Here is a 20,230-nt window from a genome sequence, read left to right on the forward strand (position 1 = left end):
TGGCCTATTGAACTGTTATGTATGTAAATAAGGTAAAGGTTTTTAAAATAATATATTACCAAAAAGCCTCGTTCCATCCCTCTTTCGCAGAAAAAAGTGGTAGTTCTTCTGCCTCAGAAAATAACCAGGCAAACACGCAGACTCAAAAGAGATGCTGTCGACGGGTTTTCCGTAGAGGGAGGGCACACGCGCAATGAACACGTGACAGAACTGCTTCAAGAAGAACCGACCGTCCACGGACCGCCAGCAGTGGTTAAGCGTGAAGTTTTCCTGTGCGTATGGGTCGTCATAAGCATGAAACGTGTACATTGCATTTGCTACAACTAGAGTCAAGTAAATGTTTCTGTTAAACTAGGAAAATAACTCAAAAAGGGATTTACGTGTATAAACGTGAATGCCAGAAAAAAAGAAAAGGCTACATTCGTATTCTCTGTATTGGACTGAAATGAGCTTGCAACTGGGGCTAATATGGGAAGTCTTATCAAATGCAAATCACATTCATCTCATTTTAGCGATATTCCCCCATCTGAGCCTCCATTATATTATTACAAGCTAGTTCCAGTATACCGAGAATTGAGTATGGATGCGTGTATATACGAATGCATATACGATACGTGCAAATATGGTTCATACATGTATATGATGTCAATGTAAGCATGAAGTATATTAATGATCATCGCAGTTATGTGCACAGCTGAAGCAGCTATGAAAATAAACCCAGAAAAACATTTAGGCATGTACGGTATTCGAGCTCATGACCTGTGCGATACCGGTGCAGCGCTCTTCCAACGGAGCTATCAATCGAACTGGGACCTGGTCGCGTTGTGAGTTCGTAATATACCGTAGACGGAGAAGAATGCAAGTGAATACATGAAAGATCATATTTTTGAACTACAGAGTAAGATGTAAAAACGTGAATTACCATCGCAGTTATATACACAACCTAAGCAGTTTTGAAAATAAAGCCTAAGAAAATAATGCAGTCAGGTCTTGAGCGGAATTCTTCACATCTTTCTCCGCAGTTCCAATTTAAGATATGTCACTTGCATAACGTAAACTATGGGAACAAAATTAAATCGCTATATAGACTGCATACCTTAGTTGTCATCATGGAGGTGCTGTGTAAAAAATATACTGTCACTCCGTTGATGTTTTAAAAATACTCGATTTGATTGTTTTGCATTTTATGTGAGAACGAAATGCTAATTAGAGTGAGAAGAATCCCCACCAAACTGTCTTAAGTCAGCAAACATAAACTCTAATGCGTTAGCAAATTCGTAGATATAAGTTCAGTTTTTGCGAGAAGTAAATATAACCTCCTTCCCGGATACTTTAAGTCGACTTACTTTTTGTCGCACCACCCACCCTCCAGACCAGTGACCTGGCAATAGCTTGGGGATCTTCGCCTGGTTTTGGAATATAAGTCAGTTCTCTAATCGCATACGCGGCGGCTTCAGAAATACCATTTCCGGCTGCGCCACTAAATCCAGTACTCCCACCTCCAGCAACACCACCGCTTACTGTGCTGGTAGATGAAGTAACTTGAGAACTGCTTGTGACTCCAGATTCGGAAACGGAAGCACCGCCTGCAGCCCCTCCAGCAGCCGCTCCAACACTGCCGCCAGCGCCTGCACCTCCTGCTACACCTCCAGCCGCAGCCGTCCCACCTTCCGATCCTCCAGCTACAGATCCACCACCTCCGGCAGTACTTCCAGCACCAGTTCCAATGACACCGCCTTCGCCTCCGCCTCCGGTTGTAGCTCCTACCCCACTGGTCCCTGCTGTTCCTGCGGTTCCAGCAGTTCCAGCAGTACCGGCTGTCCCAGCAGTGCCAGCCCCTCCACCGCCACCGCCACCGCCACCTCCACTGCCACCGCCACCTCCACCGCCACCGCCACCTCCACCACCGCCTCCGCCTCCAACTACACCTCCACCAGCAGCTCCGCCGGATCCATCAATTCCAGGACCTGTTACGCCGACCACACTTCCGTTCTTAACAAAAATCTTAAATTTGTGCAAATTATCTCCATGAAAATCGTTTAAAGCCTCCTGAAGGGTTTTCGTTGTCATTTCAATAGCAGCTTTAGTGCCGGCCGTTGTTCCTGCCGATGCTCCAGCCTCCATTCCTGCCAAGGCACCAGCCTTTGCTCCTGCTTTTGCTCCACTGCTCATCGCCCACCTTGCTCCAAATGATGAACCAGCTTTTGCTCCGGCACGTGCTGCTACTCTCAGTAAAATGGCTTGATAAGTGGCATTTTGTGCTGGGAATTTAAGAAGGAAAATACAACCATGACATTTTCAAAAATATTTCGTTGTCGTTTTGAGGCTATTTGTTAAGCATATACGCCCACTGTCATAATTATTAAAAATGCAATGATGAACGAGGAAATACCGCAGTTAAAGTTTTGTGTATAAACTAATTACAGTTCACTACGTGAATCAACAAAACCTTCGAATTTACTTAATGTTTAAAAAAAAAAAACAAGCATAGGCGACGGAAAAGACGAAACTACTAATTGGATCCGTTTTCTTCCCAACAAAATTGACGTGAAATCTCACGAATTTTATCTGGTATCATTCTTATCATTTTAAGGATAATGTATAATTGAACTATGGCCTGGATTGAGGTGATTCCTCAGTGTTACATTGCGCATCCCTGCTGCGCACGATTTTCGCGTCATTAGCTTGCGCACATGAGCGAATGGCGTACACAACGCAAGAGATGTCCCTCAAGTTAAGTGCGACAGCGAAATAGATACTCGTTTTCTCCTAAACGAGCATGGTGACCTGTATTCATTATGGCCTAATTTTGGAGTACAAACTATCTGCTTTAAGTCAAAGAATTAAGAAAGAAATTGTTCGGAAGGAAAAAAGATATAGCTAAAAGGGTGCACAAAACAGTTACTCGAGAATGTGAGTCATGACCTCGAAAACAACGATTCGAAGAATGTTTTGATCGTGTCAATGTAGTTTAGAATTGTCGGGTATACCACTTTAAGACGTGAGTTGTACTCACATATTACATTATTCCAAGTACCCGAGACTTTCTACCCAGCGAGATGTTTTTCAAGTATTGCTTTAATAACCTTTGCTGACAGCTACCGCAAAATGTTACGTGAACTGATGAAATAACCTGCCTGGTCAGGCATAAATGAGGTAAGATTGGCCCATCGTATCTCTTAAGCGAGCATGGTGACCCATCCTTTTTATTGTACTTTTCGAAATAGTGCTTGGTATGGAATATCTAGGAAAAGTCTCAAAAAAAATTTTTGGCAACTTTTATTTCTGAGGAATCACCTTAAATCTGTACTGTTTTCGATAACGTTTTTTTATGGCTTTGCATTTTGGCATTCTTAATTACTAAACATACCAGGCGGAGTCCGTAATGTCGTCCATAGGAACTTGGAGGGTATCACTTTGTAAAATGTCCCGTCTGGTGTCTGTACTGCAGCTTCCAGGTGATCATTCTGATGATCGTCTTTCATGATAGCCTCCATGTAGTAATACTTACCTTTCTTTAAATAAATAGGGAGAGATTTTTGGTTTGTGAACCTGCGGATGAAGATAGGTCGATCGTGACAAGGCATTTAATCAATCAATCAATCAATCAATCAGTCAGTCAGTCAGTCAATCAAAAAAAACAATCAGTCAGTCAGTCAGTCTGTCAGACAGACAGAGCGTCAGGCAGTCGATTAATCTCTCAGTCAATCAATCGGTCAATGGGCCAGTCGGTCAATCGGTCAATCAGTCAATCAGTCCATCAGTCCATCAGTCAGTCAGTCAGTCAGTCAGTCAGACAGATAGACAGACAGAAAGACAGACAGAAAATCAGTTAACCAATCAGTCAATGGATCAATCAGTTAATCAGTCCGTCAGTCGGTCAGACAGTCAGTCAGTCAGTCAGTCGATCGGTCAATCAGTCTATCCGTCAGTCAGTCATTAAAGGAAGCAGTCATCCAAGCTCCTCTGTTCTTACCTATCATACTCATACGGGTAAGTGGCAAATCCTCCATCTACTTCACTGATCATCGTCTTTGTGTCTGGTTTCTCATTTGTGCTGATAAACAATTCGCTTCCCGCGTCTGATGCTAAGAAAGGAATGGTGTTTGAGCTGTCATGGTCAATCTATGCTCAAGACTGTTAGCCAGAAGCAATTCAAGAAATAAAGGACAACTGACTCGCGCACGAGAAAAATATGAATTGAGTCTGCCTGACCTGCGTAAATTGACACAAGATCAAGGCAGCGGAGGAACATTGATGATAGCCGTATCCAAGAGCTGCGGGAGATGCGTCCACCGCACCCCCCACTACCACCCCCCCCCCCAAACACACACACACACACACACACACACACACCATATGAAAATTTAGATTGACCGTACCACCCTCTGACCTTAACTTCCTGGGAGACCCGCGTTTGGGACTTTTCTACCCACAGCCCACTTTTATTAACAGTTCTTCTTTAAAATCTAGGGGATGCTTAAACGGAATTTTCGGTGATAAAAATCTCACATTTACTGCAAATTCAGATTTCGTGAAACAGTCAAGGAAAAACCATAGCTTAGCATAGTTACTGTATTTTCTTGTAACACAGCCAGGCCCTCAGTATTTATTTCTTTATTCAAAATTTAATAGGTGGAAAAGATGCTTACAAAGGAAGAAATGGTGGTTTCCTGTCTGGAATGGAACAAAATACGTCCTCAAACGAGTACCAAAGAAATCTCCCCATTTTGAAGGCTGCTCAAATGTTGGAACACACGTTGTATAACTTGGCAGATTTGGATATCGAGGGTCCATCAGAAGAAACTTGACTCGTTTGTAATCTATTCTGTCCCACTTCTCCAGGTACACGCCATGGACCACTGAAATATGCAGAAAAATATGAAATAGTCTAGAATGACTCAACATGATGGAATTTAGTATGTTTTATACGGACTACTGAATAGAACGCAGTGAGGAAGAAGTTAGCAATTGTGCAGGATTTTTAAGTGCCATGAAAAGGTCAACTTTCTCGGCACCAGCAATGTGATTTTTTTAATTTCCTTTCGCGGGAGTTTATGATAGACAGTAGTAGTTTTAGGGCGAGGGGAAAAAAGGTATGTTCATGTTTAATACACTGCTAACCACAGAAAGAATCAGTCTGTTTTATAGTGCGAAAAGTACCTGGCGAACTGCCCAGTCAGTAGTTGTCCGGGATTGGTGCCGTCCGCTATCGTTTTTCAGTCATTCTATGGTAACTATGATAATAACTAAACTCTATAAGCTGGACACCACGCTAAGAAGGACAGTTGGGGCCGATGGTGTCAGTCTTAGAGAAAATTGACTGTACAGTGTACTGAAGAAGCAAGACTTTTTTAGTATAACTGGTTAGCATTCCCATTCTGGACTAGTCATGTAGTCCATTCGTCACGCAACAATTCAGAATTCAAACGATTATATAGATACGCGTGCTGATAAGCTCCCATTCTCAAGAACTGACTTTCTTTCAGTACCACTACTATACTAAGCTCTTTCCGGGTCAGAAATCGGAAGATGACATGTGCATGTTGTTAGTGCCACACGTTGTCGGGACTGAGGTCCAATTTAAAAGCTCAGAGGTGATTAACATTAAAACTATACTCACTATTGCAAGGTGCTTCCTTACTGCCAAATGTTCGCCGCGGCCTTATCAATCTTCGTTCCCCTTGTAAAATAAATAAAAAAAGAAGAGATCATGTACACTCCAACAACCTGTTTAAGTTACTTAAATATTGACTTCACACATGGGTTTCAATATTCAAATTGTATTTATTACATGTTATCTAAGTAAAAGAAAGCATCATCGAGCTAATCAAAATAGAATAGGGGAATGTAAGAACTATTGTAAGCCAACGTTTTTTTCCGATTTATTACCAGCAAGAAGCTTGTGAATGTCGTGTTACTCCTCTTTTGTGACAGCTGTCCTGTGACTTTACCGACAAGCGAGCAGTAAGAATATCACAGAGAACCAGCGCATTCGGGAGGTAAAGGATATGCCAGACTTGTCTTTGGTAAAACTCAAGGAGACGGGGTCAAGCGTTCATGTTTTTCTTTTTTTCAGTTTCTTTTCAAAAACTTAAGTGGGAGGTGAATGGCACCTGTGAAAGACAAGTCTTGCCAAGTTGACCTACAATAAATGATTTGGGTCTTAAAGTAAGAAATCATTATATCCAAAAATTGGCGTCCAAAATATAACGAATACTTGTGTTGGCAAGCGTTCATACCTCTACTAAACAAAGAACGTCTCGACAAATCACACTGTGGGAAAACATGCACCTACCTCCTAAATATTTCTCTTTGGTGTTTTTCTTACCACTCGTTGCAAATGACACCATACCCAAAGCGTATAATTTCCAGTAGAGAACAATAGCTAAATACTTCATTGTAAGAGGCAGAGTAAGAAACAATAGCTTTATGAGAAACTCCAGCACTTTTTGTGATCTTTTCCATTAATTGAACAGGAAGGCCACCTGCCGTGAGCAACAAGCGACGAATCTTTTCACAGCAGGTCACGTAACTCTTGAAATATTTTTGACACAGCGAATTGCGCACTGTATTGTTTAATCGTTGTTTAAAAAAAAAACATTTAAAAAGAACTTGTGGACAGCGTACACAACGGACTTCTTTTTGACCATCATGCAATCCTTTCGGCTGAATGAAAGGAAAGTACTTGGGTGTCAGTGCTTACAGTTAGTCACTTTAAGTGTACGCCAGAGTTATTTCGCGTGTCGGGCCTTTGCGAAGCGGATGGTTCTGGAGTCCATGATTGTTGCGGGAATAGGTTATTGATGTTGTCCTTTTGTGACTAAGGTGAGTAACGATGATTGGGTGAAGTAAGGTTACATCCTCAACCCGTAGGGTTACACTACATTTCTTTGGGTGGGTAGGCGTGGAATTAACCTCACATTTCGTGGAAGAGTTCATGAGGATTATTTCAGACCTGTTGATTTCAACTCAAAATCAGGTGAATCTATTGTTTTTGTCATAACATTCGCCGTTATTCGCTGTTAAGACAGTTTTTCGGAATTTTTTATCGTGCTTTTCTATAAACTGTTTTGCTTTCAGCCTGATCACCTACAACGTAAACTTATCAGGTGTCAGGGGAAGGATGCAACCTTCGTTATTGGTAGACCTTATATATCCTAGTCGGTCTACTTCACGCTAGATTGAGGACCAGAAAGAATAGTTGAAAACGGAAAATTCACTGCAACATTTAGGAATATCGTTCAGAGTGATCAACTCCTCTTTTATACTCCTCTTTTATCCCTTCATTCTTAAGTGAACAGGAAGATGATAAATAAAATGGTAAACATTATGCAAGGGATGTTGTCTTGTTGAACCACCAAAGAGCACTTAAAAGGGCAAAGTATAATGGTCAACCGTCATGATCAATCCACTGCATCAGGTTCGCCGCTCACTCGGGTCCCGTCTACGTTCCTGCCCCAGTGAGTTCGGGGAGATGAATGGGTTCCATTCTCGAACAGCGGCTGGTAATCAAGACTGGCATCTGGCAAGCTAGCAACTGGGTACGTCACATATGCGCCAGCAGCTAGCACACTGAGCCCATTAATATTTTTTTATGCTTGGAGAAGTTTGGTAACAAAGAGATAACAAACCTAGAATTAAAATGTCGTAGAGGTGTTTTATTAGGTAAGAATTTATTTCCATTTTATCCGAAACGACGGCTAGAGATGCCTTCGTTATTTTTTGAATTTTCTAACTGTACAGGTAGAAATCGTGGAAAGCAATTAATTTCTTGTTTTTTTTTTCTTGAAAGCGAACACCACTCCCTAGTACTGTAATTGATGTTGAAATGTACGGATTAACCTCTTATAAGGCGCGTTGCGTGTAGCCATAACTGATGGATAAAAAGTATGAACACTGACCCACTGGCTTGGTCACCGTGACCCATAGAGTTTTAATCAGTGCCACAGCTGTCACGGGACCAATCAAAATGGCTGCTTTAGGAGTTCAGAGACGTTGCGAGTATAATGCACTTTTCCTTAATTGATTTCCGATGACAAACACTCACCAATTTGTTGACACAAAAATAGTTCTTGAGTCAGATACCCGTTAGAAACCTTCAACGATCTTTTTTCGCAGCAGGTGGCCTTTCTGGTTGAAGTGAGTTGCATCTTTGAATCACTAAAATGAATCGCTAAAGAGCGCTCTTGGCGTAGTAAAACTGTTTCTTGGCCCGTTTACCGCCAACAATGAGGTGTTGGCTAATCACGCTGCTCAGTACATTTTACACTTTGTTTACAGTGCAATTTAGCGTAGGTGGTAAATTTACTACTAACAGGAAAGAAACGACAGGTATGTTTATTGTAATCAACTGCTTTGAACACAACACTCAATTATGTTTGCTCCCCAATATAGAGGCTGCCCTAAGTAATCTGTAATCCTTTATACCAAATGATAACTTTGCGCTTATGGCAAAGTCATGTTTCTTGTGGTCTCTTGACTTCAAGGTTTCACGTCAAGCCAATTATTTAGGTGGTCAGGTGATTGTATATTACAGTAATAAGTCTCTCCAATTGAAATACAACTTTGATTTTGGTTAAAGCTTATTTGAAATTTTTAGTCAGAGCTATCAAGTAACTGGGAATGGTGATATTAGCGATTCCAAGTTCACGCAAGTCTTGAGATGGAGAAGTCATCGCTAGCGATTAATTTTAAGAGAAACGCTCTGTAGACGCTCGTGAATTAATCATCAATGTTTACAATTAGTATAAGTTTAACAGTCTTGTTTAAACGGCGGTGTAAGAAGACGCATTGAGAGCCGAGAAGCCCCAAGACCTATGATCAAAATCACGGTGGCTTAAAGACTACCATGCGAGACCTTTTGGAGCAGGATCATTTTGTTCCACGGTTAAAAACTAACAGTTTAATATCGTTTATCATGGTTACCATGACAACAGGTATATGACAGCGTTGAAGTAGGCCAAATTGTCCCATCTTGTTTATTATAGACATCAAAGGACCAAAAGGTTTTTTTCATAATTAGGACCAGTGGGCTGTCTGTCTGGGGTAATAGTTTCGTGGAAAAGATATTCAAATAGGTCGTAAATCTTGAGTTCATTTCTTTCAAATCCCTTTCTTAATTTTGCTCTTTAAAAATGTCTATCAATTTAGAAAAAGAAAAAGTAGGGACTGGAGATTCTAGACTTGACTAATGGGGAACGGAGTTCGTCCCTTGTCTGGTAATTAGCAATTAACGCCATGCAGGCAACCGCGACAATTTTTCATCTCTATGGACGAGATTGAGTGGATTAATTCTTCGGCTGAGGCAAATGACCTGCGAATCTACAACATTTCAATATATATATATTTTTTGCCATAACCGAGTTCAATAAATGTCTTTGCACTCCATCGTCTAGTTTTATCTTTTAATCTTTTCAAGCATTTTTGGGAAGCGAATGCCGCCTTGCTGAACTCATTTGCATGTCACAAGCAACTACTTCCATGATGTTTCGAACTGGCCTCTATCCAATATCTCAGTCTCAGATATTGTCGAGCACAAAAAAGAGCAAACTTCGTTGTCCTTCTTGTGTTCTCTGCTCAGGTCTCGGCCAACGAAAAGGAAGAAACAAAACATATGATGATAATCTTTGCCACTTCTCCACTACTGCAAATTTTTAAAACGTTTTTACATGTTTTCCTGTTAATGGATCTTGGACAGCAGTAAAGAATCAGTGTGAGAAGAAAATGTACCAATGTTTACAACCGTTCAATTTTTCACATTACTAACGATCTATGTTTTTCAATACTAGCACAGGCACATGAACTGATTAGACAGCGGCGAGTATTTGGTGTGAAGGATGACACTTGCAACAGTGAGTAAAATTAAACTGAGGTTATTTGTTATAACAGCCGAACTTTAGCTTTGATATTGTTTATATCAAGGCACGTGTTTTACCACAAAACAGGGCCACCTCTCAAGGAAGGCCTCAAGCGCGAGCTTTGCTTGAAATCTAGTCTAATGGCTGATAGGCGAGATCTAAATAAACCAGACAACTGTGTTGGATGATTTTGGCCACCGTAGTGGTAGGTTTAATGTAAACAAAATCAAGAGAATCACAACACAGCAAATAAATCTAACAAAACAAACTCTTGAATAAACAACAGGACGACAAAAATCCGCCACAAGCCACCTACTGTGGCTGAAGCCCCACAAGAAAAGCAAAGCTCGCGGTAAAAGGAAAGCCACAATGAGAAACGTGATTACCCTGATCTATGCACGTAAACAAAAGAAATACTCAAGTTAAATGCGATGAAACTGCAGTCCTTGTCTGGACAGTTACATTGAGCGTATTAAAAAACAGAGAAGTACAATGAGCACTAGAAGTAAGGTGAGGCAGCAGCAACAGAGCAGCCCATGTCTGAACTAAATTGCTAACACCTCAACATAAACGCCTAACAAACCAGAAAACCCTAGTCTTATCCGCCAAGTAGCAGCCCATTGACTAAGCCTCTCAAGCGGCACAGAAAAATAATACAGTTCTAATTTAATACAAAAAATGCTGGACCGCCAAGTAGCAGCCCAGTTGTCTGACCTACGTGAAGGCCCAACACGTATGCCAAATCGAATAGCACTAAAAATAGTCAGTGTTGTTGTTTATGTGGTCAGTGCGCTTAGCTACACCTAGCTGTCCAACCTAGTTCACAGGCATGCCAATTAAACTGGAAAAAAAAAAAACAAAAAAACAAACATATCGACTAAACATGACAGGCTTAAAAAATCCCAGCTGGCGGGAGAGACTAGTTGGTCTTCTCCTATACAGTTTTGTACGAGATCTTACTAACTTCATTCCATTTCTATTTTCTTAGTGGACAACGGCGTGTACTTGGAGAGATGGGACAGAATAGATTACAAACGAGTCAAGTTTCTTCTGATGGACCCTCGATATCCATATCTGCCAAGTTATACAACGTGTGTTCCAACCTTTGAGCAGCCTTCAAACTGGGGAGACTTTTTTGGCACTCGTTTGAGGACGTATTTTGTTCCATTAGAGACAGGAAACCACTATTTCTTTATTTGTAAGCTTCGCGTGATAAAGAAAGTTACATCAGTTAGACACAATGACAACAAATATTTTTAAAATGCTCAAGTAAGGGATCATAACCTACAACCAGAAACACAGTCGTGAAGACGATACTTGCCATTGCACTTTCCCTTTCCGTTCACCCCCTTCCTACTCAGTGTTGTCAGCCCGTGTTCATTACATCCACTCAGTTCGTCAAACATTTTTGAAAGGGCGAAGGAAGGGATGGGGGTATCAGAATGAAAGTTATCGTTTCTTTCTGGAATATAATAAAATGTGGTTGTAGCATTTTACCCTTGTCGTTTTTTATTTTTTAGCAACCAATGAAAGCATTCTTATCTTCTTAAAAGTACTGTTTCTAAGAACTTGAACAAAAGAGGTGGAGTTAATCAGAAAACGTCTTTTTATTCCTTTTTAGCATCAAATGCTGGAAGCGACCTGTTCCTTAGCAGAAATGAAAAGCCAAACACGAAAACGATAATTACTGGTGTAGATGGAGGGTTTCCTACTGGCCAATATGAATACGATCGGTGAAATATAATATTAAGGAAAATAATAGACGATAGAAGACGATAAGTCGCAAAAGATTTCTTGGTCTGTCTTTATTCTTCGCCACTAAGTTTCATAGGCATTACTTTAAGACTTATAGGCTACGTTTCATATACTACATATAATCATCACACTGCACTGACAGGTCATGACTGACTTATTAATTGCCTGCCTGACCGCCTGACTGACTGACCTGGGCAAGACACTTAACTCTCACAGTGTCTCTCTCCACCCAAGAGTATAAATGGGTACCGGCGAATTGTTGGGAAACCTACCAAATTGCGCGGGAGTGACCTGCGATGGACTAGCATCCCGTCCAGGGGGAGTAGAAATACTCCTAGCTGCTTCACGCTACAGACACCGGGATAAACTCCGGCAGCTATGAGCCATTCGGCTCCAAGGCTTCACTTTTTCTACCTTGACTGCCTGACTGCCTGACTGATTGATTTATCCATTGATGCATGATTCATTGATTCATATCACAAATGACCTTTCTTTGCCGTTAGGTATCCGAATCAAAAGTCTCTGGCGGTTCGTCTGGTTAAAGGCAAATATTACTACATGGAGGCTATAATGAAAGACGATCATCAATTGGATCACTTGGAAGTTGGTGTACAAACACCCGATGGCCAATTTTACAAAGTCATACCCTCAAAGTTCCTCTGGACAACCCTGCGTGTGACAAGTAGTAGGTATCTTTATAGCTTACAACCCTGCATCATACCAACCTTAATGATTGTTTCTTAATAGGCCTTTTGCACGATCCGGTCACATTGTATGGAATAAATTATGCTGGGACGCAAGTTGTACAGTGGGACTTCTAAAACAAAGGAACTCGTGCCAGTCCAGCCCGACTCTCCTTTGTTTTAGAAGTCCCACTGTGTAACTTGCATCCCAGCATAATTTATTCTGTATCATGTGACCGGATCGTGCAAAGGGCCTATTCCATGATACCAGAAGTTATGGGTATATATTATTTGGTGAGCGATGGCCAATTCCGTATAGTATACTATTTTATACCATGCCATTGAAAATACAGTGGTCAACACAATCAGTGCGACATAGGCGCGGCGCATGATGGGAAGGTTGGGTGTTATACCGTCGAGTTTTCAACGGCTTTCCTGTATTCTGATTGGCTGTATTTTCTACCGCGTGGTAAAGATAAGTTTATTGAAAACTGGATCATTGGATAATGCAATTCAGGAGTTTTCATTGGTTTAGCATTCACTATATACATACAATTAATCACTGGTCTCCAGGGAAACAGTTAGTTTATTTTGCCCCGAATAACTGTTTCCCAAAGGACCAGTTTTGTAATATAGCTGAAGCTTAATTGGTAAAAAGTAGTAACGCTAGGAGAAGCCAAAGTAACCTCTGATTACTGTGAGACTGGGTGACAACTGACCTAGAAGGAACTTCAAATGCATTTAACAGATCTAAAAATAACATGTAAAAACCTTTCTGAATATGACCACCTTGTGGATTCTTATAAAAATATATATGGAATATGCAAGAAAATAGTTTCGAGTAAGTAGTTTGTAAGTTTCAAAACGTCAAAAAGGTGAACGTTTGACCTCTTACCCATTCGTTGGGTGTATTCTTTCATTCCCTCATTCATATATTCATTAATTACATGTATATCATTGACCGTTTGTGCGTTCGTTCGTTCGTTCGTTCGCGCGCGCGCGCTCACTCCCTCACTCACTCACTCACTCCCTCACTCACGAGGAGGCTGTTTATTTTGTAGTACAAAATAGCACTGTCCTAGCCGTCTTGGTTCAAGCCGCAGCGAAAGCTGGAGCAGCAGCTGGTTCATCACTAGGGGCAACGTGGGCGAGGAAAAGTGGGGCAAAAGCAGGAGCAAAGGCTGGTGCATTGGCAGGAATGGAAGCTGGAGCCTCGGCAGGGGCTAATGCAGGCGTGAAAGCCGCCATAACCACAATGAAAAAAACTCTGGAAGATGCACTAAACACACTTCATGGTGATAACTTGCCTAAATTTAACATCGTCATCAAAAATGGAAGCGTGGCTGCGGTAACTGGTCCGGGAATGGAAGGAGCTGGTGCTGCAGCAGCTGGAGGAGCTGGTGCGGGTACTGCAGGAGCTGGAGGGGTAGGAGGTGGTGGTGGGGGAGGTGGCGGTGGAGGAGCTGGAGCTGCAGCCGGTACAGCCGGTACAGCCGGTACAGCCGGTACAGCCGGTACAGCCGGTACAGCCGGTACAGCCGGTACAGCTGGTACAGCTGGAGGTGCTGGTGGAGAAGGAGGCGGTGGAGGAGGTGGAGGCGGAGCTGGTGGAGGTGGAGGCGGAGCTGGTGGAGGTGGAGGCGGAGTTGGTGGAGGTGGAATGGGAGGAGGAGGTGGAGGTGGGGCTGGTGGAGGTGGAGGCGGAGTTGGTGGAGGTGGAATGGGAGGAGGAGGTGGAGGTGGGGCTGGTGCAGGAGGTACTGGTGGAGGCGGAGAAGGTGGAGGTGGCGCAGGAGGTGGTGTAACAACAGGCGTAAGTACAGGAGGAGCCGCAGGTGCAGGTGGTAGTGTATCTGGTGGTGTAGGAGGAGGTACTGCAGCCGGTGGGTCATCATCTGGAGCTGCGGGTGCGGCAGTAGGCGCTGGAGGGACTGCTGGCGGCGGCGTTGGTTCAAGCGGAGGAGGTTATACAGTTAGTCGTCAAGTCACGTACATTCTAAAACCAGGAGAAGATCCACAAACCGTTGCTCGGGCGTTAGTCTGGAGAGTCGGAGGTGCAAGTAAACGTAAGTCAGCAACTCGCGAACGATTAAACCGATTAAAAAATCTTTCAGAAAGCAAACGATGGAAAATCAGGATAGATTTAATAACAAACCGTTAACTAGTAAACTACCCATTAATCTGATACAATCATGGTTGAAAAAAGAAACCTTGTTACCAATCGTGACTTAACCGTTATCCTATACAGACGCAATTTACCGGCATGGCAACTGTTTTTTCTTTTTTTCGTTTAATTTCTGCATAACAGATTTTCGCATTTTGAAACCTGATAAATTTCATCTTAATACAGCTCACCTGCCACCTGACACTTCATAATCGAGATAATGAACACATTTGTATCCATTATTGAATGATACAATCTAAAAATAAGTTCACAGTTTATCAACATAGTATTAAATATTAGTATAGGTAATCATACGGTTTCGACTTCAATTTGGAATTAATTTGCACGAGTGAGTTTTTCAAAAAGCTGAAATTGCACGAGCTGCTTCGGCGAGTGAAATTTCAGCTTTTTGAAAAGCTCACAAGTGCAAATTAATTCCAAATTGAACGAGAAAAACCGTATTATTACTTGTTAACAATATAAACATGAAAAAATTTGCGTGGAGGAAGTGCCGGAAGACCTTTCTTGAAGCCATTTTTTCTCTTTCGCACAAAATTTTCCTCATCATTTTACGTTATATCATTGGCTTCAAAAATTTCCTATTTCTTTCAGCCAATCATAATTCAGAATTACGATGTGTAATTTGCACTGGTGTTACACTTGAACTGCACTGCTCTCAGCCAGTCAGAATCGAGTAATTTTTTCATGCATGTTATTAGTCTTATAACTAATCAAAATATAGTCTGCAACACTGGCACTGTTCGTCCGATTGTTCTTCTCATTGTAAATTTTGTCTACCGTAAAATGAATCACTCATTGATGTTAGTCCATCACGCGGAGGAAGAGTGAACTAGAACCAACAGGGATCAAACAAACATCTGGCTTAAGGCAAACATTCAGGCTTGTTTCCCCGAGACACTCAGTGTTCCTGACACAAGGCGGAAACTCGGTGTGTACAATATTTCCCACATTGACTAGACTACGAGTAGTCCCTGTTTCGCTTAGTCATACGCTCAAAGAGGGACTACTCGTAGTCTACACATTGACACATAATTATCCTGGGCTGTATTTTGCTCTTAGTTGTAGACAAAGGTTTATACACTGTGCATTCGTACAACGCTCCCTACGAACAGGAAAACGGCACTCTCAACTACTGTTGGCGATCGCACAATGGCGAAATAGGCTTACAGACGTTTTGCCAGGTCTTTCAAGCTCATATTCCTGGACTGTACGCGCGGGCCAAAGACAGGAACACCACAGTGTCGTTCGAATCAATGTGCTTCCCTGGATATTATATAAAGCAGAGAAATTACCACTTCTTTCTTGAAAAGAGGGATGGATCAGAACGTTTCGGTGAGAATGCCTGTATAGCCATTTGACTTTACTATTGAGATCAAGTGCACTCGTTCTTCCTTTACGAAAAAGTAATAAACTAAGGAGGGTAAGATTGTTAATTCCCCGTATACGACTTAATCTCATGGCAGTCCATATCAGGTTATTATTAGATATTGTATCAAAATGCGCAGCTAGTTTGGAAAATTTCCAACACTTTGTGTGATTATACCTTTTGGCAAAAGGCGTTATATTTTACCTATAAGATATTGAAATCTAGACAAAATACAAGTTTAACGCTTTACTGTGGAGAATGACTTTTCTTTCCTTTGACGTAAATTAGGAGAGTAATAAAGAACTACCATTTGTAAGTCAATTGACTAGGAAACGTAATCAGTGTGTCTTTGATTTATTCAGCGATAAAATTCTGTGGTAAAATAAAATGAAAGTAGACCGAATGACAAACGTGAAGCGCGACAAGATGTTGATCGTAAAGACTTTTTTGATGATTTTAAGTGTTTTATAAAAAGGAAGACAGGAGTACAAATAATTTCGAAGTAAATAGAGAAAAACAGTATTTCATGCAAATTTAAGAAAAAGAGTTCTTACTCTATTTGTATGCAATTTTGCATTAGTCTCTTTCATTCCTGCTTTGACTTCATCCAATTTCGTAAAGATTTAACCAGACTTTCTTCAAGCTATTTCTCCCGCCGCTAATCATTACAACTTTATTTTTTTTTACAGATAAAGAGACCTCTTTTACCGTGTATTCTGTGATGATGTATACACGTAATCTTCTGCTACAATCCATGCACAGTGATTGGTATATTTGCCAGAGCGAAAAGAAGACCCTTCATGGCGTCACTGATATCGTGCTGGACTTTTACGATGGGGATCCTGATGTACTTGGTCGTTGCACGTTCTTATTTCATCCAATAGCTCAAAACGAAAATAAATACAAAATGTGCAAATACGTGTTAGGACCAATCAAGCATCCCATGATAAGTGGACAGCCACTTCCTCATCCACCTCACTTAATGCCGCCGCCTACACCTCCACCTCCACCCGCATTTCCTTCCTGTATACCTGTATGTCCGGCGGGAACAGAAGCCGGGGCACAGGAGCAGCCACCCAGCATTGGAGCTCCAGAACCTTCGGTCGCCGGACCAAGTATGTGCCCTTTATCATTTAAAACAAAAACTATGTTACTTTATCCTTTAAAACTTGGGCTGTCAGTACTTTCGCATACAGATCTAATCGAGGGTCTCTTCTTATGCTCGTTTCCTTTCTTTCCTTGAGGGGGAATTGTACGTTATCAAATAACTCGCTCGGAAAGAATCTTTAGTCTATTTTGATACATAATTTTTCCCTGAGGCGTATGTGTTTTTTTCAAGCAACTTTTATGCCGAAATAGATTTTCTTTCCTCTTTGCCTTCAGCATATTTACAAATCGCACAAGTGACCATCCTTACACTTTTGATAGCGCTCAGGGTAATTTTTTAGGTTCATAGACGTAAAGAGCTATTTTAAAGCGCTGAATAGTTTCCTTAATCTACGACTAACTGAGACAAATACCAACATGCTTCGATATTGTATATAAAATTTGACTCCAGTTACGCCTATTTTTACAGAGATGTGCGTTGCGTTAAACTTCATTAACAGCATTGGATCTCCATTTAAACTCTACTCTTCTCTCAAACACGAGGGATATCTTGCCACTGGATCTGGTTTTAAACTAAAACTGATGATAGACAGACCTGAGCTTCACAGTCACGTGGTATTCTATGCCAAAGATGCAGACGGTAAACGGAAAATTCTTCTGAATGAACAGCCGAGCATTTCAGCGGCAGTAGTTGCTGGCTGTCCAGAATATTGGGACGTGTTTGTGACGGCCGGGCAAGGTACAGAAGGAAAAAATCTACCGTAGGTTAATTTTACGAAATGAGTTTTTAATTTTTATTTGTATAGCCATGATAGAGTGACAGGTGTCAGATACATGATAAAACAGCGTGAATGACAATAATTGTATATTGAGTTTTAAGGCGAGCTAGAAATGTAGGTATTTACTGGACATGGTGACGCTTGTAATTTGTGACGTACTGATGATAAGTTCTGCTTAGTTATTGCTATGCAATTATTTTTTTCCTATGCTTGACTGCTTTCATCTTGCTTCAGCAACACCGTCCGAGTCACCACTGCATCATTATCAACACCATCACCATGTCCATCATCCAGGTGTTTCATCCTCTGTAGGCTATCCTCCGCCATCTGCAGCACCATCACTTCCTGCTCCGTTGCCAGTAAGTCCCGCCTCTCCTCCTGTAGTTTCAAAACCTCCAGCTCCAGGTTTAACGACATCCCAGGGAGGTAAGTCTTAATTGTGCGAGTGGGTAGCTTAATTCATGCATTTGATAATTTTTTTGTTTCTTTTGTTTCTCTTTGCTTCGATAGGCCCCGCCGCAGCAGTGCCTGGTGCTTCCGCCTCACCGTCTCCACCATTTTCAGCCCCAGCTCCACCTTCCCCACCTTCTTTAGCCCCAGTTCCACCTTCTCCACCTTCCTTAGCCCCAGCTCCACCCGCTGCACCTGCCGCACCTCCCACCACCTATCCGTATCCCCCAGAACCGTCTCAATCTTCTTCATCTACACTGTACGTGCCCTCCTCTCAGCTGGCTGCAGCACCACCAATATCAGGTCCTTCACAAGCTTTCTCACCTGTAGCTCCATACGCTCCAGCAGAAGTAATAACGACATCTCTGGAAGGTTCGTCAATGACCATTCTTATGTAGCATATTACATTTATTCGTTTACATCAACGTTAACCAGCCAACCAACCTTTTTTTTTCAATCAATTGCTCTCGTTTTTGTTCTGAGACAATTTTTTTTACACTACAGCCACACAATTTAATGGACAGTTCATTTGGACAGTCCATTTAAAATACCCTTTCCGATCCATTGACTCAGGGGATGTAAATTTTTTTCCCAGCTCTGAGAAAATGAACCTTAGGCTTCTGGACGATCAGACTAACGACTGTAGTGGTCTAGGGCTCAAGAAAATCTGTCCCTCCACTTTATTTGGAAGCCTGTTGGATTTCAACCTGTATCTGGTCGTCTATAACTTGAACTAGTGTATTTTTGCTATACATTTTCTTTCAACAGACGAACCTCCAACAGTTCACTATCACTATCATTACGACGGTCAAAAAGCACCAGAAGCAACTTCCTGGGGGAGACTGTAAAGTTTAAAAAGTGAGAAAATATGTCAGTATAGTAAACTCAAAATATTTAATTTAAAAGACTGATAACATTGAATTTCCCGTCGTCTTCGAGTTGGTGATCGCTCGATATAGAGTAAGATGTCCACTTGGTAATGCTTAGTCCATTGGCAATTCCCTAGGCAGACGGGGCATCTGAAATGTGGAGGTTGGAACTGTATTGGTAGCCTCTCGTCTCTCTTTTCTCGCTGACAAGAGTCTCACAATGTGTTCCCTCTACTGTGCACTGTATCAGTGTGGACGGGGTATTTCCAGCTTGGTTCTGTGGCTGGCCTGTTGCTCCCAGTTTTCGGTGTTAATTCCGTGTTGTTCCAGGGTGTGTGTCAGGTAGAAGCGACCAGCCCAAAGAGGAAAGTTCTTGATAGTGACGGACTCAATACTTGTGACACTAGCTCTTTCCAAATTAGTAATGTAGGTTCGTCGGTCTTGCCTCTTTTTGGGGAGTTTTAGCAACGACGACGACGACGGCGACGTCGACGCCGAGGACGACGCCTTGTACAAAATATGATTATATTTCACCTTTGAATGTCACAACTGTGTGTATCTGTTCAGTACGCCTATCGGTCTAAAACAGAAGATACGAAAAATTAGCCATTGCGGTTCGCGTCATCCAAAATACCTAGACTTTAGTCATTTTATTTTGCAGAGGACGGCAAATAAATGTACCAAGATTCAAAACGCACTTACGGAACCATTGTTCCACTCATTAAACCTTTTGTTTGGTGACGTTCTCGTTCTCGTTGCCGTCGCCGTCGCCGTCGTGGTCTCCTAAAGTTCCCTATGTCGAATATACTTCTCAAGTCGTTGGGGGTAGCAACTGTTAGTGGTCCAAGTTTCTGAACAATAAAAAAGGGGTCAAAATACTAAGGAAAGAATACAAGTGAACGAATACTCGGGATAACGGGTATTCATTCATTCTATCAGAATTTCGAGCTGGCATCAAAGTTTGCATGATGCTTACATGATGCTTATCTGGTGATTTAACCTGAAAATTTTTTTTCAGGGTGAACCCGCTTTTGCAAGGATCCTCACGAGTGCTCTTTGACTGCTTCATTAAGCTTCTGCAAACAAGACTTAATGTAGAAGAAGAAAATGACGGCTCAATCATGATGAAACTGATGAATCATATCTTCCTTGTTCACCCTAAAATGCTTAATTTCT

The 20,230-nt window shown here is 41.7% G+C and overlaps 2 protein-coding genes across 2 annotated transcripts in view; one reads left to right on the forward strand and one right to left on the reverse strand.

Annotated features, from left to right (window-relative positions):
• Nucleotides 1-7,224, reverse strand: part of LOC145477967 (uncharacterized) — a 14,892-nt gene extending 7,668 nt beyond the window's left edge. The window contains exons 1-8 of the mRNA XM_081455882.1: nucleotides 6,299-7,224; nucleotides 5,624-5,683; nucleotides 4,653-4,862; nucleotides 3,977-4,088; nucleotides 3,371-3,552; nucleotides 1,343-2,261; nucleotides 1,097-1,118; nucleotides 60-351 (exon numbers count right to left, since the gene is read on the reverse strand). Coding sequence (XP_081312008.1) covers nucleotides 60-351; nucleotides 1,097-1,118; nucleotides 1,343-2,261; nucleotides 3,371-3,552; nucleotides 3,977-4,088; nucleotides 4,653-4,862; nucleotides 5,624-5,683; nucleotides 6,299-6,401 — 1,900 coding nt within the window. The 5' untranslated portion in view covers nucleotides 6,402-7,224. The remainder of the gene's footprint in view (nucleotides 1-59; nucleotides 352-1,096; nucleotides 1,119-1,342; nucleotides 2,262-3,370; nucleotides 3,553-3,976; nucleotides 4,089-4,652; nucleotides 4,863-5,623; nucleotides 5,684-6,298) is intronic.
• A 124-nt stretch (nucleotides 7,225-7,348) lies between these two features.
• On the forward strand, nucleotides 7,349-20,135 carry LOC145488924 (uncharacterized). Its single transcript, XM_081467779.1, has 12 exons — nucleotides 7,349-8,334; nucleotides 9,792-9,854; nucleotides 10,849-11,058; nucleotides 11,482-11,593; nucleotides 12,119-12,300; nucleotides 13,360-14,364; nucleotides 15,543-15,815; nucleotides 16,539-16,964; nucleotides 17,426-17,695; nucleotides 17,970-18,161; nucleotides 18,246-18,557; nucleotides 18,954-20,135. The coding sequence occupies exons 1-12, from the start codon at nucleotides 8,232-8,234 to the stop codon at nucleotides 19,031-19,033; spliced, it is 3,228 nt and encodes a 1,075-aa protein (XP_081323905.1). The 5' UTR covers nucleotides 7,349-8,231; the 3' UTR covers nucleotides 19,034-20,135.
• Nucleotides 20,136-20,230: the final 95 nt, after the last annotated feature.

Source organism: Orbicella franksi, chromosome 1 (assembly GCF_964199315.1).
Source record: "Orbicella franksi chromosome 1, jaOrbFran1.1, whole genome shotgun sequence".
Taxonomy (NCBI): Eukaryota; Metazoa; Cnidaria; class Anthozoa; order Scleractinia; family Merulinidae; genus Orbicella; species Orbicella franksi.

Bases quoted from the DNA above. Each gene is read 5' to 3' on its own strand.
- LOC145488924 (XM_081467779.1), top strand. From the start codon at position 8,232: ATGAGGTGTTGGCTAATCACGCTGCTCAGTACATTTTACACTTTGTTT. The intron at 16,965-17,425 runs GTATGTGCCCTT...CTATTTTTACAG, and splicing joins ACCTTCGGTCGCCGGACCAA to AGATGTGCGTTGCGTTAAAC. The intron at 17,696-17,969 runs GTACAGAAGGAA...ATCTTGCTTCAG, and splicing joins GTTTGTGACGGCCGGGCAAG to CAACACCGTCCGAGTCACCA.